The following is a 22887-nucleotide window of genomic DNA, read 5'->3' on the forward strand; positions in this document are numbered from 1 at the left end:
GATCGTGTACTTGGCTGAAAGAGAGAGGGCAGAAATCCCCTCCCCACACCGCCTCCACCGAGCTCCTCTCGCCGGAGCGTTTTAAATCAGCTTCTGACCTCCGGGTTACCTGGAGGTAAAGCACAGGAGCTGCAGCTCCTGCTTAATGAAGTTGTGCGAGGATTCGTTAGTAAGCAACAGTGAAGTGCCCAGGGGACAGCAAGAGGTAAATAAATGCAAACTATTCTTAGTAAAAACTAGGCAGTGTAAGCCCTCCTCAGCCGACCGTGCCCTGCAGCAGAGACGGGAAGGTGCAGAGTCACCGCTCCCACGCTCGGCGCTGTGGGACACGGAGCAGAGGGACACGGTCAGCCCAGCATCCCCAGGAAAACAGCCTCATGCTATCCCTGTTGCCTCTCGGATTCACTGGGCTCCGGGGTGGCTTTGGCCCCTCGGGACAGAGCAGGGCAGGAGGCACATCCAGGCCGAGCACACGGGCATTCCTCTGCAGCATCCGCACCGAGACTGGAGTTGCAGTCCATCTCCTTAATGCTACGCTAATAAGCAGTGAGAGGCAATGTGGAAAACAAATGGAGTAATTAATGGCCATTTCTGCTGCTGGTTTTATTCACTGACTATTCCAGAAGGAGCAATTTTACAGAAAACAGCCTCTGCCTTGACAGTGCCGTTGCATTAGGCACCCTCAATCTCAGGAGGGGAATCTGCGCTGCAGCTCTGGCCTCCTGGAGAAACGCAATGGCTCCTCTGCATCTCTACAAATTCACCCCGCTTTCTCCTGGACACTCTTAACAAAGGTACTTCAACCACCTCTGAGAGGTAAAGCAGTCAATGTAATTTATCATCAGCACAGTCCTCTTTGTGACTAGCTGATGTGATGATGAGGCTAAGTTTTAGTTGGGAAACAAATGACAGTTAAATTCTCAAAAATATTATTCACCATCCAACATTTGTACTTGAATGTCTGACTAGTAAGAATAATGTCCTCTGGGGACAGAGATAAGAACAGAGGTGAAAGTCACGCAGCATCCTGAGCCGTGCATGAGAGGTACGGGTCCTTCGGTTTGCAATGGCATCACAGCATTTCTCTCACCACTATAATAAAAAAATTTTTCAGACATTTTCCTCCACGCATTTTCTTAAACTGACATGCCACACAGAAATGTCCTGTTGCTGTCCCCTTCCTCAGTCTGCACCTTGCCAGGCTGCCCGTTCATTATCCGAGGCTGCTATTTTCTCCACAGCTGCCTGAGAGCCAGGCAGATTGTACCCCAGGTGAGCTCACGGAGTCTCCTGGGACTTTTTTAAACTTCCAAATGGTTCCACGGGGGCAATTTAGGAGAGTCTCAGAGTCACTTAGCAGGGGCAGGAGGTCGAGCAGGCTGCGCTGGGGACAGCAGGAAAACTCATCCTCTCTGCCCTGGGCAGTGGCAATGCCTGGCTGGGCTCCTGGCCTGGCTCAGTCCTCCAGGAGGAAATGCGCGCTCCTCTGAAATGGACTGGAATGATTTTAGCCCTACTTTTTTATCAGAATAAATTGTGAAGAAATAACAAATCTAATTCAGATGATGGCAACATCAGAATGCATTCTTCTGGCCCCTCGCTAATTCGATTGCCAGCCACACAGGACATTCTCCAGTACCGATCATCTCATAAAATCTGGGGCCCGAATCCCGGGCAGATGCTGATTGATGGGGCTACGTTGGCTTTGGTGGGCTGATACCGATGGCACCCAGACATCCAGCCCCCGCTGGCCCCTCCTCCGTTCTGGTTTAACTGCGCTCGCTCCCCACGGGCGAAGAGCACCTCGGTCCAGGAGCTGATGGCTTATGGAGGCTTTACTGTGGGTCTGATCCAGCTCATCTCAGCATCAGTGGGAGCTCCAGCCTGGCGCCAGTGGGCTCACCAAGCAGCCCACGGGTGTTCAGCGAGCAGCGTCGGGACCCATCCTGCCCACGCTCCACTCCAGGGGGCTTGCAATTCTTGCAAGTGGCTTCCGTGCAACACGACTGGCAAGACAAACACGTCATGCTTGCCCAAATTATGATTATGCAGGAAGGAAAAAGGAAAAAAAAAAAATAAATCTTCCAAAACTGCGGTGCCTGCCTCTGGTGCTGCCAAGCAGAGCGCACCCCGCTGAGCATCCAGCATGGCACGTATCCTGCTGGGCATTCGGGAGGGCCCTTGCTCCAGGGTACAGCTGGACACCAGTGATAACCACTCCGATTTGTCATGCCGCCCATTCAGTGGGGAATAAAAAGAAGCCAGAAAGGATCCTCTGCAAAATCCCTTTTTTCTCCCCAAAAGAATGATCCATGTACATCAGCACTATTCCTAGTAATAATCCTCTCCTGTAACAAGCTAACAGCTACTGATGTCTTGTACTGTCTGGGATGCAAGACATTAATTCTATTCTACAGCTGTCATAAGTGGAGATCCTGGCTTTTCAACTGGAACAGGACACTGCAAAATGCTACACTGCAGATCCTGCCGGTGTGCAACCCACCACCACCCCAGACGCTTTTTTCCTGGTAGAGTTTTTGTAGCACATTTGTGTTCTGCACTCCCAGCCTGCACGGACACAGTGAGCTGGCCCTTTCGCCACCGGCTGGGCTGACATTTTGGCAGAATTGCTTGCTTTAATAGCCATTAGTGGTCATTAGTACCAATAGTAAACATCTATTGCGTGACCGAGTCCAAATGCCCCACTGCAGACAAGCTGCTGCACTGATGGTTTATATACCAGCATGTATCGCAAGCTGGGGAGGCTCATCACGTACCCTAAACATCTTTTAATGTACTTTGGATGTCGGGCAAAGTCATAAAACAATCCAAAACCAAGAGGCATCCCAGTCTCTTCCACCCTTTCTCCAGTCTCTCCCAGTTTGATGGAAGCCAGCTGAAATCCTGCCCGCTCTGTGCATGAATTACCAGGATCTGAAAGGCTCTGAGGGGCACCTTTCCTTCTGGTTTGGGGATTGCTGTCCAAAGGAAGAATTTTATTTTGGGGATTACTCATAGAAATGGTGTTTTCAGGTCTACTCATACAGCTGACCTTTCTCTTCTGGATTATTGCACATCGAGCCCTTCATCTGGACATTTGGCTAACCGGGCAATCAGAGCAAATCACCTAAACCTTACAGCTCACATAAGGAAACCCTGAGCAATTAATTTCACAGAGTTAATCCGCAGGTCCAAAGTCACACAGACAAGTGATTTCCTACTTTCGGATAATAGAAATATTCCAATCCCAGTGTCAACTAGTGGGCAGCCCAGGGCTGGAGAGAGGTAAGAGGCACTAGTTGAGTTTTCAGCCATCTTTTAGTCTACACAGTGATTTAAAAATGAGTTTTCTATAAAGAATAAATAAATTGCCATGTGCAGGAATTCCTGCATTATTAAGATATTTTGAAAAATGGCGGAATACAAAGTGGTGAAATTTAAGCAGTTCAAACTCACAAAGAGACTTTTTTTAAAAAAAAAAAAACAAAACAAACAAACAGCGCTCTCTTTAAATAAGCATAGTTTTCCCTCCACTGGAATGACTCTAGATTTTTAAGACTTTCTCTACTATTTATTTCCCTCCCTTTCAGTGGGGGAATGGAAGCAGACACAAATGAAAACACTGAATGTTGTGAAGAAAATATAGAGGTTTTTAAGACAAATTAAAACTGATAGTAGGTGCCTGTTCGCTGACGTTTCCTGCAGGAAACTGCAGGGGAGGGTTTCTGAGGCTCAGGTGCAAATTGATAGCAAAAGGGCACAGAGAGAAACGGGGTTCAGCTCCCTGCCCGCCTCGATTTCCCACCGCTCCCACAGGTATCTCCAGCGCTGAGCATGAAATCAGCCCTTCCCTTACCCTGCAAATAACAGGGATGAACTCAAAAAGACAGAGGGAAAAGCCAAAGCAGCAGGCACACCTGAGCAGCCACTAACATGCCACGGATCCCTCCCAGGTTGGGGTTTTTTTTTTGTGAATAACTTCAACGTGTTTTTGTCTTGTCCTCCGGCTGAATGGGAAAACCCAGCCCAAGGAAAGGGAAGGCCAGCTCTCGCTGGTCTCCAAAGCAGCAGGGCACTCTGCTCTCCCCAGGACGCGATGCTGGTGGCGAGGCAGGTTGGCACAGACCCGTCATGGAAAGGTCGTGCTGCGATCGGGGCTGAGGACCCGAGGGGTTCCCAGGGACCGGTGGCCTGACCGAAATTGCAGCGCTCCCTGGGCTGGGTTTGCTGCAGCAGGTCACACTTGTTTGCTTATAGTGAGAACCAGAGGTGTTTGGGCAGCTCCTCAGCAGAGGGATCAAATCCAAGCCTTATGGGCTGAGCCAAATCATTTACTGGGAAGAATGGTTATTAAGGATAATTTGTTTACTTGCTTATACCTGAGCTGGAAATGGAGAGTTAATGGGGACATATGTGTGCTGAAAAATGCCCTCACCTAAAGCTACCTGCAGAGTATGTAAAACGATGTAAAAATGATCTTAGCACCGGACCGACCACTGCCACCTCCTCAGGCATGGCAAAAAAATAAAGCTTTTCCTTGAAACCACGAGCACCAGACAACCTCTCCCTCCCAGCTGCGACACGCACCCACTGCTGTGCAAAGCCATTGATCCCCAGGCTGTATCGTTGCTGTCCCTGCAGCCCGCAGCCCGGTGCGCTCGCACTGCTACCGGGGCTGGCTCTGACCTCCTCACCCAGGAACATTACTAAAACCAAGCGTGGCAAGAAACCACCTTTCTTCCCCACCACACACACATCACAAAAAAAAAAAAAAAAAAAAAAAAAGCAGCATGTCTCTGACCTGGCCAGTACAAGCTTTAAAAGCCCAGGAGCAGCATCCCCCCTGCAGAGCAGCTAGCTGGACGAGCCGGGGATGCAGAACCAACATCATCGTGCCAAAACTAGCCTGGCAGGGGTGAGGCACAGGAACAGCACTGGTGGTACCAAAACACCCACTGACACTGCTGCAGGGAATAGCAGAACTGGGGCTGATCCCCAGCACTGATTCTGTTCCTTAAGTAGCATCACCTGGTGCCACGTGCACCCACCTGAGTTCCTCTGCAAGGAGGGCTGACCCATACAACTTGTCATGGGGCAGGAGGGGGCCAAGGAGAAGTTTGAGCCGTTTTTACACTGAAATCTCTACCCTTGATTCTCCTCACACCTCAACCACAATATGGACACAGCATCTGGCTCAGACCTGGCCGGAGAGGCTCGTTGAATCCCTGTTCACAGGGTTTGAGGTGCCTGACGGGAGCCAGGAGAGGTGGGCAGTGACACCGGGGTCACAGAGAACCTTCCCCCATCCCTCTGCCCACCTCAGAACTGACCTGCCTGCAAGAACCCCCTGATTTAAAAGCAACAGAGTCTGTTTTTACACTTTAAAGCAAATAAACCTGACGAGGACTGTAACAGCAAATGTCTTAAAACCCTAAAAAGAGTCTTCCTTCAGCGCTCTACAGGAGAGCTAATATCAGTTGGCATTAAAGAAGCGTTTTCCCTGTACAGACTGATTAGACAAACAGATGTCAAGAGGGAACCATTGAGCTTTCACTGTTCCAGTCTGGTTTGAATGTAACTTGATAAAGAAAAAAAAAAAAAAAAAAAGAACAAAACATCAGTAATTGACTAATTTAGCTATAAATTTTGAGGGATAGAAGGAGAAAAACCAACAACTGTGCAGATATTGAAATGGCACAAGTTAATTCAGGTGCTGTCACAACATTTTATGGAAGGTAAATCATGCAGTGCCGAAAATAAAAGCCCTCGTCTCCAGGGCGGTTTTGCTGCCCGTTGCAGGAGTAGATCAGAAGGACACGATTAACTCTGGCAGGCAGTGGGGGGGTGTGGGGCTCGCTTCAGGCAGCAGCACCCCGGGTTGATGCCGAATGCAGCGGGGTGGTGGGTGGGGGCTGGCAGCCGGAGGGTGCGGGGCTCCAGCGCCGCTTCGCTGAAATTCCCTCGGCGTGCCAGCGAGGCTGCCTGCGACGAGCCAGCCAAGCCAGCCTGCGAGAAAACCTTTAAAATATGCTCCTTGGAAACAATTCTAGTTATGTGGGAAACGCTTTCTAGTTATTTCTCTTCCCCGGCTTTTCATCCTCAAAGTCTCTTTGCACACAAATTGGCATTCGCTGCCCTGGCTGATCGTTCACCCAAATCCAATATTGCACGTCTGGTCTCCGCGCCGGCCCTGGGTGCCTGGTGTCACGGCCGGTGGCAGCGGTGGCAGCTGGAAGGTGCAGGGTGGTGGAAGCTGGAAGAAGTCGCCGTCCCCCGTGGCCGAGCCACCCCCCCCGAGCTGGCACGTCCCCAGGGCAGCTCTGCCACGCTCTGACACCAGAAGCGACGTGGCACCGAGAGCTGGGTGCCAGCATCCCACCCAGGGGTGTCCCCGTTCCTCCAGCCTGGAGGCTCGGACGCTGCTCCTCCACGTCTTGCCAGAGGCAGGAGCCTTCTGGCCAGGGGGAAGGGATCCGGCCATCGCGCCCACAAATCCAAGAGGTGTGAAAGGAGGCTCAATTCCATCACCTGCGGAGGGAGGAAGGCGTCCCACCTCCCGGGGGGAAAGCTTGGCTGCCCCAGCCTCACAGCCTGCGGCCCAGCCCTCCTTTCCCCCTGCCTGGGCATTGTGTTTAAAACCTACATGGGAAAAGTCCTCCCTCCAAGGCTGCTCAGGAAACCAGAAGGGAAATCACACCGTTCTGCCTCAGCCAGGCGTTACGCTGTTAATTTTTCTACTTGGCTGCATCACTCTATTTCAGTGAGAGAAAACAACTCTCTCTGCAAAACAGAACCAACCTGGTGCTCTCCGTGCCCCGTGACAGCGTCACGGTGCCGTGGGCTGCTCCTCCACCTCAGCTGCCCGGCTCCAGGGCACCCCATGTGCTGCAGATCGAGCCCTCGCACAGGCAGACCCCGACAGAAACACGGGGTGAAGCAGCAGGAATGCACTGCCAGCTTGGGAACAAAACAGCATGGAGTTTATTTGCACTTCCATCACATCAAAGGGGCCCTTGTTTGAATTTTTCTCCCTTTAGCCTGAAGGAGAAGAAGGGGAAAGATTGGTTCCTATTAATAGCCTTGCATCCCACAAGATCCAAGCCTTGCAAGAAGCCATGAAAAACTGCGGCATCAGATTCTCTGAATAAATGAGGTAATTTTGGAAGAAGTGTGTGCTCAGCAGCCTTAATTACTGCCTTCTCCAGTTTGGTAGGAGATGACAGTGGTAACTTACTTCGGTGTCGGTAGCGCCCGGGTCCCAGAGGAGCTGCACGGTGCTGCTGTGCCCAGAGAGCCACCAGCACGGGCAAGCGTGCTGCCTTCCCCCAAAACTTCCTGATTTTGCAGTAAACATCCCCAGGACTGGCACAGAGCGAGGGGAAGGAGCACCCCAGCAAGCTGATGGGTCGGCAAAGGGAGGGGCACAGCTCACTGCAGGGATGCCGAGGGACTGGTGCTGGCAGCAGGGTAAGGGGATGCTCGGGAAATCATCTGTACCAGGGAGGGAGCAAGCAGGGAGCAAGGCTGTGGGGATGTGGCTCCAGTCCCACACCCCTGGGGACCTCCCTGCCGCGGGGAAGGGCGGGGGGCCGTGGGCAGGCTGGCCTTTTCAAAGGCTTTGCTGCCCATCTGCAGGCACCTGACACCATCCCACAAGAGGATTTTTCTCTCGTCGGCTGTAGGATGGTGCGAAGGGGCGTCCCGCTGTATCGGCTGTGGGTAAAGCTCAGGGTGCACCCACCATGCGTGGGATGAGTGGGAGAGCAGGGAGGGATCTGCCCCCGCTCCTGGGAACACACAGAATTATGTCAGCTTTCCCTGAAGCAGATTTTTTCCCAAGCCCTAGGTGCCAGGTTGAATCCAGACACCGACGGTACGTGTGGCAGCGGGCGCCTCTGGCCGGCGGCGATGGCTGTGTCTTCGCCCCGCGCGCGGATGCTGGAGCCCGCGTTGCCCTTCCCGTGCCAGGCGTGAGGCCACCAGAGCCACCAGCCTGCCGTCCCTGAGACACTGGCTCTGCTCTCCTGCCAGCACCCGAGTCCGTGGCCGCCTGGTCAGGAGTGACCCTGCAGGGAATGCCCAGGGGGGAAAAGGAGCCCGCGATCGCCGCAGAGCAAATCTGTGCTCCTGCTGCATTGTGCATAACAACGAAGCAGAAGGATTTGCAGGACCATAACCCATTCTATCGGCGGGGCCCATATGCCAAACAATTAATCTACCCTCTCAGTGTCCTTGTAAAGCAAATCAGTAAATTATCTTAATTTCACAGCTGAGGAAACGTGGTCCCAAGGAGGCCGCCCTGCCCAGGGGGCACAGGAGCCGGCGGCATGGCTGTCCGTGGTTATGGGGTTCATCAGAACAGATAGCTGCAGCGTCCTGGAGACAGGCTGCCCGGGGGAAAAAAGGGACAATTCCCAGAGAGATTTACATGTCCAAAAAGCACACTGATTAAACTGTCAGTGAGCTCAAAAGCATCTTTCTGCTAAAATGCGTTCCCATGGATTTAACATCTTCAGCTCAGCTTGACCCCTGGCACTGGAGAAAGGCACCTCTCCTCCAGGAGAGTTTAGTTTGCCCTCTGAGAGAAGCAGTCGTCACCACGCACAGCACCACAAGCAAATCAAACCCAGGTGGGATGTAGAAAAGACATTTTTTTCAATTAAATACTAAAAGCAACGAGCTCCTTTCTGCTTGGGTAGGGCAGAGAAGGACCAAATGCCTCCACACCACACCCAGGAAAATGTAAACTGTTCATTGCTGTTGTTGGTAGGTAAGTGCATCACAAACTCAGAAGATAACACCTTTCGTGTCGCGTTTGCTGTGTGAGAGCTACAGCGTGGCAGGCACGTTGCACATCCCAGGGGGACCGAGCACTCGGTGCCATCGCACGTGCTCACGGTTCTCATGCAACCAGGCTGGTACGGGAGACTGGGGGCCGCTTCGGGTACCCAGGTGCCGTGACTGTGGCAAGGGAAAGGCAGCACGTGGATCTGCTGTGGTCCCCGTGCCTGCACCCTCGCAGCGGCAGCATCCCCGCGGGAGGAGAGCTGCCGTCCTTCGGTCACCGGGCTGGTGTCAAAAGGGACTTTAGCAGTTAAAGCATCCTGCTTCCCTGCTTGGCACAGCCCTTCCTTTGGAGCTCATCTCCGCAGATAATGGACTCTGCCTTCTGGCTTCATCTTCTGTAAATCTCTCTCCCTTAATTGCTTATCATCCGGAAACCTCGGACTGAGCCAGGACAGACACTCCCTGCCATGAGATACTGCTGTCCTCTCCCTCCCTGCTGCCATCCTGCTGCCACATGCACCCAGAGCACCCAGCACACCCAGAGCACCCAGTGTGAGCACCCAGAGCACCCAGCGCACCCAGAGCACCCAGCACACCCAGAGTACCCAGCGTGAGCACCCAGAGCAGCCAGTGCACCCAGCACACCCAGCACACCCAGAGCAACCAGAGTACCCAGCACACCCAGAGCACCCAGAGCACCCAGCACACCCAGCACAACCAGAGCACCCAGCACACCCAAAGCACCCAGCGTGAGCATCCAGAGCACCCAGCACACCCAGCACACCCAGAGCACCCAGAGCACCCAGATCACCCAGAATGAGCACCCAGAGCACCCAGCACACCCAGCACACCCAGAGAATCCAGCGTGAGCACCCAAAGCACCCAGCACACCCAGAGCACCCAGCATGAGCACCCAGAGCACCCAGCACACCCAGCACACTCAGCGCACCCAGCACACCCAGAGCACCCAGCACACCCAGCGCACCCAGAGCACCCAGCGTACCCAGAGCACCCAGAACACCCAGCATGAGCACCCAGAGCACCCAGCACACCCAGAGCACCCAGCACACCCAGAGCACCCAGCGTGAGCACCCAGAGCACCCAGAGCACCCGGCACGCCCAGCACACTCAGCGCACCCAACACACCCAGCGCCCCCCTGCACCCCTCGCCTCCCCACGTGGCACATCTCAGCCCGGAGCTGCAGTGGGACGAGCGGCACCGGCGGGGACCCAGGGCCGGGTTCCAACCCGCTGCCCCAGCGACGCTTCTCCTGACCAAAACGCCGGAGGTTTTGCGGCCGCGCTGCCCGCGAGCGACGCTGCTGCGGGTGCCGTCCGCCGTCGCAGCGCGGTCCGCGGGACGCCCTGGCAGCTCAGCAGCTCTCAACGGGAGCTGAAATCACGGCTCTCCCGGCCAGTCCCAGAACGAAAGGGCTCTGTTTGCCCTCCCCGTGTCTTTCCACCCACAGAAGAGCCGAGGACCCTCGGGAAGGCGGCACGTGAATATGCTGGTGTGAGTCAGGAGCCAGCACGACCCAAACCGCCCCTCGTAGCTCAAAGGCTGCTTGGGGTCTAACTGGGGGCACAAGCCTGAATGAAGAATTTGATATGAATGGGAGCTGATGTGCCTTTCAATTAAAAATGCCTCTTATGACAGCCGCGAGCAGCATTTTGTTCTCCTGGCTGTCGAAGGAGCAATCCCATCCTGCGGAGGGAAGACGTCATGCGATGGGAAGGTTGCTAAGCGAGCGGTTCCCTCCTTATGATGCACGACTTCATTACTCGGCTCCCTAAATGGATGTTACATATAAATGACATTTGCCTTAGAGCATATGAGCATCCCAAAATAGTGTGCGCGTTTCTGTGTTATTTGTATGGTTTTCTGAAGAATGTCCCTATTGTCTGCTGGGCTCGCAGCGCCTGATGGCTGGAGTCGCTGCCTGGCGCTGCGCAAAAACCCTCCCGTGGTGGGTCGGCAGTGGTGCAGGAGGGGTGGGGAGCCCCGACCCAGCGGAGCTGCCCTCGGGGTCCCAGCATTGGGGGAGCCCCAGGTGAAGGATGGGGACCGCTGCGGCTGGGGGGGAGTGGGATGCAACGCCAATTTCTCTCTTGCTCTGGTCATCTTTCTCTCCCTGCCTTGAATTTCTTCCCTCGCGGTGCTTCGCTCGGTGTTTGTCTGCAGGCCAACTGTGATGAGAGGAGACCAGAGCCCGAGGAGAAGAAGAGCCTCTGGCCGCTGCACCCAGGAGGGACTCCGGCCTCGTGCAGAAGGCACGGCTCTACCCCAGGGACCAAATCCTGCTCATGCCGCACCTTCCGGGAGCAAAAGCCTCACAGAGATGGCAGAGGGGACAGCCACCCTTTCATGCCCCCCCAGGCACCCATGTAAAGCCTATTCTCACCAGCCACAGCCTCCCTCCATGCAGCCATGGCCACGCAGGCAGCGCCCGGGTACCAGGAGGGGCCAGCTGCTCACGTGGCCATTTCAGCTAAAATTGCTTAAACTCAGCTCAGCACAGGCTGTCTTTTCAGATTCACTGAACTGTACAGAGAAAAGGTATGGCACCAGCTCCGGCACGTTACATAAGACACAAATTAAGAAGTAATAATAAAAAAAACAGGTTATGCCCATCCTGAAGAGAGGAATTTGTTTTTCATTTTTTCCCTGATTTCATAAGAACATCCACAGCAGCTGATCTTTGCAGCACTAACATAATCCGGTGATATATTTTAATCCCATTATGTTGCCATGTGCTTGCTTGTAGTCTGCCTGGACTATGAGGAACAGATGTTTCCTAATTGGCACTTCTGCTGCCCAGGAGTTTACATCACTGAAAATAGTTTCTTTGCCTTTGGCGTTGACATTGAAAGCGAGACCCCGCCGCTGGTTTTTACAGCCTCAAATTATGTCACGGCGCTGGCTCCTCGCATTCCCGTTACCCACCTCGAGCCGTTATTTTCCGTGCAAAGGCGGCAGCGCCAGGACCCGCTCGGAGCTCCTGGCTGCCCTGGTTGGGTCACGCCGCGTTTGCTGCCCATCGCCAGGGTTTAACTGCCTGGCTGTGGCGGGACGGGGCAGCAACCGGGGCTGCCCTGGCCGCTCGCCCGGAGGAAAAGCCATTTTCTTTTTAAAGCTGTGTTTTCGGTAAAGCCGTCTGACGCAAAGCCCCGTCCCACAGCACAAGGGTGGCTGGGGAGGGGGGGAGCGGGGGGCTGAGCCCTGCGCAGGAGGCTGCTCACCCTCGGCTGCAGCCAACTCGGTATTTCCCGGCACATACCTTTGGCTTTTCATATCATTAAAGCGGTTTGGTTTTGTCCTGAACGTTTCATAATCGAGCGTTGGGAAAAGCACGCTGAGGCTGTAGCGCGTGGAGCAGGAGCGGTGTCGCCGAGTCCTAACTGCTGCTGTAATCCCCTGATACGTGTTAATCCCATTATGTCTCCATGAGGCTGGTTCCATTTCTGGCCTTTGAAGAAGCGATGTTTCTTAATTAGCATTTCAACAGGACAGGAGTTTTACTTGCTGAAGGAAGCCTAGGAAGCTGTAAACCTGTAAAAAACAAAAACAAAAACAAAAACAAAACAAGACAACAAAAAACCAACCAAACAAAAAAAAACAAACAAACAAACAAAAAAAAACCAAACCAAACCAAACCAAAACAAAAAAAAAAACCAACAAGCAGCAGGAAAGCAAACTGGAATTCTGGGCAAGAGCATCCACCAGCTCTGGTCGTTGGGTGCTGGCGTGGTGCAGAGCCCCGGGTACCACGAGGGGACCGAGGCACATTTCTCTCACCCGTTGCTGGATGCTGATACTCCCTCTGCCTGCAAACACCAGAGATCTCCCCCGCTGACCCTCACATACCCCAGGCTCGTGCGATGCTGAGGGGTCCTGAGCCAAAGTCCAGCACCCATCCGTCCTGCCTATTTCCTTCCCACTTCTAATCCTGTGGTTTGGCTGCATCATTCAGAGCCTGAAATGGAAAAATTACTTGCCCCCCCCCCACACACCCACCACACAGCAGGTCCCCTCGTTTGCAGCAGCTGCTTTTTCTCCCCAGATGTTTTCTCTAATCAGAAAAGAGGGAAAACAAGGTGGCAGGAGCCTTTGGGAGCTCAGCACCCAGCCCTGCTGCTCCCCATCGCCCCGGGGACAGCGGGAACCCCACGGCCCTCGCCAAAGCGGGGGGAGGATCCTCTCTCAGCTGGGGAAATAACGCCGGGTTATTCCACTCTTGTCCCAGCTTTCGCATTAATCAGAGTTGCAATTACTTTCTTGCTCCACATGCCAAAGCTGAGCGCTGATAAATCACAAATCTGCCCTGAAAACCCACAAGACTTTAATAATATACGTGCTGGGTTCCTGCTTATTTTTCCTTCCCTTCTTAAGCCTTCAGTATCTGTGGCAAGGGTCTGTGCGTGTATGCACAAACATGAGGCTAGAGGCTCAATTTAATTTAAAGAAAAAAATCAAAATTGAAGCTAAGAATCTCATGTAATCTTGTGGCTCCTGAAGCTGGAGAGTTAAACATAAGAATAACAATAATTTTCAGAGGACAAAAATCTGTGAATCCTGCAGTAAACCCCTAAGAGTTGGCAAGTCACATTCAATACCCAAAGTATCCAGGCTGCAGATAAAACTACCCCCACTATAACTAAGAATAAACATTTCATATTTTTCAAGACTATTGGGTTTTGGCCAATGTTTTCCTCGACCTTGGTGTGTCTCCCAGGGCCTCGGCACCCTGCCACAAAGGGGAACTCGCCCAACTGCCGCCGTGGGCTCGGTGGGAAGGTGAAGGAAAGCCACTGGGAACACACGGGCACTGTTTCATCTCTTTTTATTGCATTTGAAATTCAGCAAGGCCAAGTGCAAAGTCCTGCCCGTGGGTCGGGGCAATCCCCAGCACAAACCCAGGCTGGGCGAGGGATGGCTGGAGAGCAGCCCCAAGGAGAGGGACTGGGGGGGTTGGTGGGGGGAAAACTGCCCGTGAGCCAGCCCCGTGCGCTCACAGCCCAGAACCCACCCGTGCCCTGGGCTGCAGCCAGAGCAGGGGGGGCAGCAGGGCCAGGGAGGGGATTGTCCCCCTCTGCTCCGCTCTGGGGAGACCCCCCTGCAGTGCTGGGGCCAGCTCGGGGGCCCCCAACAGCAGAAGGACACGGAGCTGCTCGAGCGGGGCCAGAGGAGGCCACGGAGATGCTGGGGGGGCTGGAGCAGCTCCCCTGGGAGGCCAGGCTGAGAGAGTTGGGGGGTTCAGCCTGGAGAAGAGAAGGCTCCGGGGAGCCCTTCGAGCGGCCTCCCAGGGCTTAAAGGGGGGAGAGGGGAGGTGGGGAGGGACTCTGGATCGGGGGGGTGGGGATGGGATGAGGGGTGATGGTTTTAAACTAAAAGAGGGGAGATTTAGGTGAGATCTAAGGCAGAAATTCTTCCCTGTGCGGGGGGTGAGGTGCTGGCCTGGGGTGCCCAGAGCAGCTGTGGCTGCCCCCTCCCTGGAAGGGTTCAAGGCCAGGTTGGACGGGGCTGGGAGCCCCCTGGGCTGGGGGAAGGGGGCCCTGCCCAGGGCAGGGGGTGGCACTGGGGGGGCTTTAAGGTCCAACCCAAACCAATCTGTGATTTGCTTCCTTCCTACCCTCACACATTGGACAAGGTCCCCCATGAAGGCACATTCCAAGGACAGAAACGGCTGATGCTCAAGCTGATAAAAAAAAAGAAATAGGAAGGAAAAGGCACCTAAATCTCTGATGCGATTTAACCAGAGTTTTGCATTATTTTTCTTCCAGCATGAATTACTTCATGGCCAATCTCTGCAGCACCCCTTCCTGCCTCCAGCACCCGGTGCTTGGGGGTGCTCGGGGGGGACGATCCCAGGGGATCCCCAGTGCCCGATGGCCCTGGGCTCCCGCAAGCACCGAACGTGCCGCGGCCACTGCAGGTGTTGAAGGGCCACCCAAGGGGATCGAAAACCAGCGTGGCTGGTGGCAATGGGGGCTTGAGGCCCCCCCCCCCCCATAGTATTTTCTGGGTTTAAAAAAACTAGTTTGCCAGTCTGGAGAACAGCTTTAGCTCTCCCGTCTATTGGCATGACAGCAAAACCACCCACCCGCCGGCAGAGCCGTGGGACCGCTGAAATATCACCAGCGCCCGGCGCTGACAGCGCCCGCTGTTCCCCCCGCAGCCCCCCCGGCAGCGAGGCCGGGTGGGCAGCGGCGAGGGAGAAGCTCCAAGAGCTTTGGGGTGACCGGGGGCACCGAGCCGCTGCGGTGGGTGGCTGTGCGGGGGGGGGGGGGGCAGGGTAGCAGCGTGCCAGATGGCACCTCCGCAGCTTGCGTGGGATGGAGGCGATCTTGTGCTTTTTGAGCAAAATTTAAAAAAAAATAAAATAAAATAATAATCCCAGCACATTTCTCACCGAGCCGTCTGCTCAGCCGTGCCGAGGAGCTGCGCCTTCGGGGTGACCACATCTCCCGGAATGGTCGGCTCGGTGGTGACGTTTCCAATGGGGGCGAACCCCCCAAAGCCAAGGGTGCCGCTCGCCCGGATTATTTGCCTCCGCCCTCAAGCCCAGCCCTCACGCCTCGGCTCGGCTTGCCCAGCTTCACGTGCCACTCATGGCTTTGCTCTTTGGCTGTCTGCTCAGCTGAGCAGCCTCCTAGGCTCGGATTCCTCCCTCCCTCCTGGGTCCTACCGCTTCTATGGTTTCTCCAAAAGGAAAGGGGAAAGGGGAGCTGGAAGGAGGGAGCATCCCAGCGGGGGACACGGAGCTGGAGCGAGGACCCCACGTTGCCTTCTCCAGCCCCACGCGCTCCTGGGTGCTGGATCCGAACTGCCGGGAAAGCCACCAGCTCCCAGCCCTGCCAGCTCCCACCCCAGCGTTTGGCACAGGGTGACACGAGACCCGAGAGCCGGCTCTGCCTTGGTGACGCTGGGTGACACCGCGCAGTGGGTCTCTGCTCACCCTCACCCAACCAGCCCCGGCTCTTTGCCTCTCCCGGCTCAGACCGTGCTGCGGGTGGACCGGGCGACCTGCATTGCCAGGCAGATGGCTTCACATTTGTCATCTGTGTCTGCTTAAAAAATGCAGCCAGATGGGGAAGTGGCTCTCTCCGGAGCTACCCCAGCCCCGGGCAGCCGGGAACAGCAGCCGTGCTGGGAGGCTGACCGGGGAACAACGCCGTTCCCACCGGAGAGGAGAGCTGGCACATCCCTGCTCAGTCCCAGCCGGCAGCCGCGGGGCCCGGTGCCACGGGGGGTGACGGAGCCATCTGGCTGCCGCCCCCACAGCTCAGGGTCCCTCCGTGGGCCGTGGGGAGCGGGGTGCCTTGTCCCAGCACCCATCCAGCCCAGCCAAGGACGGCTGTGTGTGGGGACACGGGCTGGGCCGGGGGTGACACCCATCAGCACCGTTCGCAGGATGGGATGTGCCTTCCTTTGGCGAGGGCAGGATTTGGGGCTGGGGTTACTGGTGAGCAACTGTGAGTCAGACCGGGAGCAGCTGCCGCACAACTCGGTCAGGAAAACACGTCTCCTCCTGCGTGAGCCCCTGTAGAGAACCGCCCGCTCCGATGCGCTGCCGTTGCCCGGCGGCAAGCGGGGTGCAGCCCACCCGCCCCTGCAAAGCGCCCGGCCGCGGACCACATCCCGCTCATGCCATGGCCTCTGCTTTTCTTCCAATCTCTGTTTCAGACCACTAAAACTCAGGGCCAGGGACCAGGAATGCCATCTGGGGCCGGTGGGAGGGGGGACACAGATGCCACCGGGCAGGACCCCGGGGAGGGTCGGAGCATCACCGCGTGCCCTTGCCACGGGCAGCCGGAGCAGAGCTGCAGCTTCTGATTCCCCGAGGAGCAGCCTGGGGTCAGGGAGCGGAAAAACCCACCTCAGCAGAGCTAAAGCTGCATCGAGGTGCCCTGAGGGTGCCCACCCAAGTGCACCCAGCCACTAGACGAGGAAATTCCCCCGACAAGTCCTAGACGAGCCGCTTCTGGGCTCATTCACCTTTTCCCCTTCTGCTTTCGGTGCTTTTCCCCCCAGGACCCCCCAGCTGCTCACAGCCGGGCTCTGTGGTCCCCGAGGGGTCTGTCCTGCTCCCCCACTGCAGGGACCACACATCTCTGCTCTCCGCCTCGTTGCTGATTTTAGCAGTTCGCACCCACAGAAGATGCCGTTTCCCACTGACAAGTCACAGCCAAATACCCAGCTGAGGCAGAGCTCGCCCGGCAGCAACACAGCAGGGCACGTGTCACTACTTCCATTAAACCCCCCATTTTTCACAAGAAATTTTCAGGTCTGGGATCTTCCCGAATTTTCCCCGTTGAGGGAAACGCACAGATTTTTTCACAGGGAAGCGTCTCGGTCGAGGCGACGCGCTGCCAAAGCACGACTCACCGAGGAGCTGACATTTCACAGCAACATTTGGCAAAATGATTAATTCAGATTATCGCCCCGTGGAGCTGGGCCTTGCCAAACCGGTGATTTATGCCGGGCTCAGTCATCCTGAGCACAGCGGAAAAGGCTCTGAAACGCGGAGGATTCCGGGGGCCAAACGCCATCCGCCGGGGCGGTTGCGTGTGGGAGCGGATAGAGGAGGGGGCTGTGCATCCCCCCACCCTCTGTGAGTCGCAATTTTGCCGGTGTTCACACCAAAACCCTGCAGCCCCCCCTCTCCTCCCTAAAACCCCCCAACCCATGCAGGCCACCCCTGGGGCTGCAGCCCCCCCGCACACCCGCAGCCGCCCTGTGCCCCCAAAGCTGTGGTGACACAGCGGCTGCTGCGGCCGCATCCTGCCAGCGGGGAGGGACGGGACTGGCCCAGCACCTTCCACCAGCACCCCCCAGTGCCCCCCCAGCACCCCCCCGGTGCTGCACTGAGCCCCAGGGCCAGGCGGGGTGAGGCTGCGGTTCCTCCGCTGTGCCCCACAGCTGCCTCTGTTCGACTCCAGTTGCAAATATTTGAAGCGTTCTTTCTCATTATGAACGCTAAATTAAAGCATTATTGCTAATTAAAGCTTGCAATGCCTAATAATTAAAGTGATTATTTGGCTTGGAGGTGTCCAGATCCCCCCAGCCCTGACCCCGCAGTGCCTTGGGGACAGTGCCGGCTACAACGGGACATACAACAGCCCTTGGCTGTGCACCCCAGGATGGGGCTGAGCCCCCCAGCTCGGGCCGGACCCCCCCAGGGGTGCTGGCTGCGGAGGGGGTGAGCAGCTCCCGCCCCACCGGTGACCCCCCCAGCACACCTCTCCCCCCGGGCTATTCGGGGGTCTGTCAGTGGTGGGTGAACTGAGAGCATCTGGGGGTGCAGCGATGGGCCCCCCCTCCCTGCCTGGGAGCATGGGGTCAGGACAGGCACCCCACTGTTGTGGGGGGTCCCCTCTGCACCCCCTCCTGCCCGGGAATGAAGGGGTCAGAGCCGGGACTTTGAAACTCCAAGCTTTATTCAGTTGCTTCGGCAGCGGCGGGCATCACACGGGGGGAGGCGGGCGGCGAGGCCGCGGGGGGGACAGCGGCGGCCGGGGGAGAGCTTGCTCCGCTCCCCGCGCCCTGGCACAGGCCGGGGGGGTCTAGTTGGTGGGGTGATAAGCACCACGCTGGTGCCACTGCATGTCCCGGATGCGCCTGACCGACTGGATCTGGGGGTGCTGAGCGCCGAAATCTGAGCTGTCCTTGTAGTCCCCTTTTTCAAACAGGTACTGGTAGCCCCTGTAGCCGGGGTACTGGTAGCCCACCCACCTGCCAAGGCAAGCACGGAGGTCACCCACCATCGCCCAGCCCAGCAGCCACGGCACGGCCGCATGATGCTCTGGCATCGCCTGGGTCCTGGCACCCCCCACCCCGCTGCGCCCCGGTACTCACGTGCCGCTCTGCACCCGCACGGATGAGACCTTCTCCTGGTAGCCGTGTGCGTGGAAGCTGGGCACATCGTCGTCTATGATCTCGATCTTCTTGCCGGTGAAGCTGGGGTTTTCATACAGCACAATCTTGTGCTCCTGGCTGTCCTGCAGCGAGGAGAGCAGAAACGGGGCGTCAGCAGCCGCCGGCACCCAGAGCTGGGCAGGGTGGGGGGGGTGAAGGGGCAAAGCCCAGGGCTCTGGGGAAACCGAGGCGGGGGGCCGGCCCCGCGTGCTGCCGCTCCCACCGCTGCCAGGGGGGCTCCGCATCCCTCTGCCCAGCTCAGAGAGCCGGCACCTGCGGGGATGCTGCCGGACTTACCGGCGGGCATCCTCCGCTCTGGGGTCACCTGCCCCCGTCCCCGCGCCCCCCTCCGACCCCCCCACCGGCTCCCCGGGCCCCAGGGGCTGGGGCGAGGGTGCGCAGGAGGGGGTGCCCCTCCGCCCGCGGGGCTGGGGAGGGCGGGGGGGGAAGGCTGGGGAACACTTCTGGCTGCAGACCTTGGTCTGGCGGGTGGGTAGTGGCTGTCTGGGTGCTCTCACCACTTTGATGGGTCTCAGGGAAGTGATGCTGTCGCTTCTCCGGCTGTTGGTCCAGGAGTCCCAGCGGGGGTACTCCCCCTTCTCAAACACAAACTGCTCCCCTTTGCAACTTGCCTGCTCGTAGCCCACCCAGCTGGAAGAGAGCAGGGGATGGGCTGCAAATGGGGCAGCGGGGCAGGGACCGGCACCCTGGCTCTGCCCGGCAAATGCCCCCACGCTGAGCCCCCAGCCATGACCCCCCCCCGGCAACGCACAGGCCCCTCTGCTCGGTCGATAAATAACAATGAGCATCACGGTGCCCAGCGAGGTGCCAGGGTGGGAGCTGGCAGCCCTGCCTGCAGAGCAACACCTACATCCAGCACACAAAGCTCGGCCACGGCACCGCGGGATGCTCCGGCGCGGCGGCCGCCCACCCCTGGTCCCCGGGGACCCGCAGAGGACGGGGTCACCCGCACGGATGGGGCTGTGCTCCTGCCAGGGTGCTCCGCAGCCGCCCCGTTGGTGCCGGGTGCGGGCAGGGAAATCCCCCCCCCTCCCCGAGCACTTCCCCCAGTGATTTTCAGGGGCTCCCCATTGGGGGGGAACCCCAGCCCCTCTCCGAGGGCTCAGCAAGCGGACGGGGAGCGAAGGTGCTGCTGGCAGCACCGCTGAACGAGTGCTGTCCCCGCGCCCAAAGGGAAGAAAAGCAAATTGAGGGGAACGGCGTGATCTGAGCTCCCTCCCCTCCCACCGAGCAGGATTGGGGTTCCCGCCCCCCAACCCGCCTCAGCGCTGGGCACCCACAGGGACGAGGTGGGGAAGCAGCACGGCAGCGTTGGCAGCATGAAATCCAGGGTGCGGTGCAGGTGCTGGCAGCGGGGAGATCCCCTCGGCATCCCAGCCCCTGCCACCCTCCTGCACACCCCCACGGCCCCCCAGACCTACCCCCCTCCCCCCCCAGGGCACGTACGGTCCGGAGTGCACGAGGATGGAGCCCACTTTGTCCACGCCGGCTTCTTTCAGGTTGGGGCAGGCACCGCTGAGCTCATGGCAGCGGCCCTGGAAGTTCTCCTGCTCGAAGATGGCAATCTGGGAGAGAGCGGGGACCTCAGAGCGGGGCACGCCGCCCCCCGCCACCGTGATGGGGGGCACACGCCGCCCCCCGCCACCCCCTCAACCCAGACCTCGCACTGCCCTCCAAAAAAACCTGCCCGGTGGTGGTTTTTAACCAGCCTGCGAGCATAAACCAACATTTCCATCCATCTGGGCTGGTCAGTGAGTCCCCACCGGTGCCGGCCCCGGGGGGGAGGGTGTCTGTGCTCACACCAGGCACCCAAGCAGCCTGGGCTCCGGCGGGACACAGTGAGCAGGGCACCCAGCACACACGGGGGGGGGGGGGGCACCGGGGCAGCCCCCGGGGGGGGCCAAGCGCTGCCAGCTCAGCACCGATTTCACGGATCAGCGGGGAGCGGATCTGCTGCGTCCGCAGAGGTGGTGGGAGACTGGGAGTTGATCCGGATGCCAGGAAAATCCCCGTGCGTCTCCCGCCCCGCTTCCCCATCCCTCTGCAGACAGCTCAGCACCGCAGCCGGCGACGCTCAGCACCAGCACGGCCGCAGCTCAGCTGCTCCCAGCCCGGCCGGGGCCCTGCGGCATCCCGGGGGGGATGATGTGGGTGCTCGGGGAGGGGGAGGGTGCCCCGGCCCTGCCGCAGAGCGGAGGAGAAGCCGCACACTGACCTTGGAGCTGGCTTGCTGCTGCTTGGAGGCTGGCATTTGGTGCTCGGAAGCCATCATAAGCTGGGTTGTCCACTGCCTTGGGTGGAAAACTCAGGAGGTTGAAAGCTGCCACTGAGAACGCAGCGGGGACTGTGGGTGCAGCCCCACGGCCATACCCCACGCTGGGGTGCTGGGTGCTCCCCGCTGCTGAGCCCCACGGAAAGGGGTGCCGGGGCTCGGGCTGGCGGCGGGGTGGGCGCAGGCTGGGTTTGCCAGGCCCAGTCCCCGCTCTGGGCTGCTCAGCACCACTCGCTCGCAGGATAAACCTCCCCAGGCTCGTGGAGGAGCCCGGGTGACGGTCACAGCCCAGCATCAACCACGATGGGACCTGCAAAGGGTCTCCAGCCTGGAGCGAGGGGACCTGTGAGCCCGGTGCGTTCCCAAGTCGTTCCCAGGGGAGCCCAGCCCCACGCACCGAGGCTTTTCCCACTGTCCCTGCCCAGCAAGTGGCAGCCGAGGAGTCCCTGTCCCGTGTGGGTGCCTGACAGGGACGAGCACCGGGGCACCCAGAGCCAGCTCCGGCCGTGCATGTGCCGGGTGGCCAGTGCTGAGCCCTCCCGGCTGCACCTGCCACAGCCACCCCTACAAAGGACCCTCATCCTCGAGCCCTGCGGGACCCCACCCCGTGTCTGAGCAGGCTCCAAACCAGGTGAAAACGGCTCATTCCCACTAAAACCAAACCCGAGCCGCAGCCGGGCGGCAATACTCCTGAGCTGGCCACCCGGTTTGGGCTGCAGGGACGGGACTGTCCCCGTGGGTCACCCCCCTGCGTGCCTGCACCCCGCTGCCGCCTCCGCACCTCTGCCCGGCACTGCGGGAGGGAGCGCCGGCGCCAGGGGTCGGGAGGAGGCAACGACAAAAAAGAGGGCAATAAATAGAAAAGTCTTACCAGTTATACCAGTACCCGCTTGAGCCAGTGAAGGGCCACGGCCGAGAGGTGGAATTTATACCGAGCTGCAGAAGAATGGTGCCAAAACTATTTACAAAATAGTTAAAGCATGATTCAAAGCGAGAATGCTGGATTAAAACCTAATGAAAACCAAGGTCAGCTGATCAGCCGCAGCCTTTGTCTCCCCAAACACCAAGTTGGGGAGTTATTTCATTAGCTTTCACATTCGAGTTGCCCGCTTTGTTGAGTTTGTTGGCAAGGAGATTTGGAGTTTGCATGCATCAGCCGAATGCATGCCAAGACCCAGACCGGCCCTTGCAAACAAAGCCCCCGCCAGCCCTGCTTCAGGAGTTTTGGAGCCAGACACTTTATCCCTCCAACAAACGGGCGAGCGGCCCCCACCGCTGGAACTGCCGAAAACTGCTGAAGTTGGCTCTTTCCATGCGCGATAAAAACGAGCCTTCAAATAACCGGTGAGCGTCTGGCTTTGCCCGTCTGCCTCCCCGGCAATCGAGCGCCCACGGCCGGTGCCAGAGCCGACGCCGGCGCTGCCGCGGAGGGACCCTGCCAGGCTGCCGGGCCTGGGGTGGGGGGCACCCAGGGATCCCCTTCCCGTGCCCACCCGGGGCGTCGGGGACGGGCAAGGGGCAGGATCTGGCCCTGCTGACACGATGCCGTGGGGCAGCACCCTCAGCCTGGGCTGCGGGGGCACCCGGGCACCAGGTGTTGGGCTCCTTCTCCGCTATCCCCCCACCCTTTTGGGGTCCCCGAGGAGCATCCCGGCCCCACGGGGCAGCAGGAACAGCAGAACTGAGACCCCTCTGACACCCCGGGACACAGCCGAGGCCAGCGACAGCACCTGGGACGTGTCCCCACAGCCCGGGGATGAGCTGAGGGTTAAAGGCAGCAGCAAAACCCCTTCGCTGGCATCTTGCTGCCGGCTGCCCCGGGGAGACATGTCAGGGCTGGGGGCTCATTTTGGTTGCAGCAAAGTGAGGTTCCCGGGGCGGGAGGGAGGAC

General features: G+C 58.1%; 1 protein-coding gene across 3 annotated transcripts; it reads right to left on the reverse strand.

The window, feature by feature from the left end:
• Positions 1-18207: 18207 nt before the first annotated feature.
• On the reverse strand, positions 18208-21983 carry CRYBB2 (crystallin beta B2). 3 transcript variants are annotated; one of them, XM_042805694.1, is made up of 6 exons: positions 21868-21983; positions 20940-21015; positions 20171-20289; positions 19222-19354; positions 18644-18786; positions 18208-18520 (listed from the first exon to the last, which is right to left on the reverse strand). In XM_042805694.1, exons 2-6 carry the CDS (start codon positions 20994-20996, stop codon positions 18352-18354), a joined length of 621 nt encoding a protein of 206 aa, XP_042661628.1. In that variant the 5' UTR covers positions 20997-21015; positions 21868-21983; the 3' UTR covers positions 18208-18351. The 3 variants fall into 3 exon arrangements, with proteins under 3 accessions (XP_042661628.1, XP_042661626.1, XP_042661627.1); XM_042805692.1 differs by having other exon boundaries at positions 19180-19354; XM_042805693.1 differs by having other exon boundaries at positions 19180-19354; positions 20940-21050.
• Between the last annotated feature and the right edge of the window lie 904 nt (positions 21984-22887).

Source organism: Tyto alba, unplaced genomic scaffold (assembly GCF_018691265.1).
Source record: "Tyto alba isolate M040663 unplaced genomic scaffold, T.alba_DEE_v4.0 Super-Scaffold_44, whole genome shotgun sequence".
Taxonomy (NCBI): Eukaryota; Metazoa; Chordata; class Aves; order Strigiformes; family Tytonidae; genus Tyto; species Tyto alba.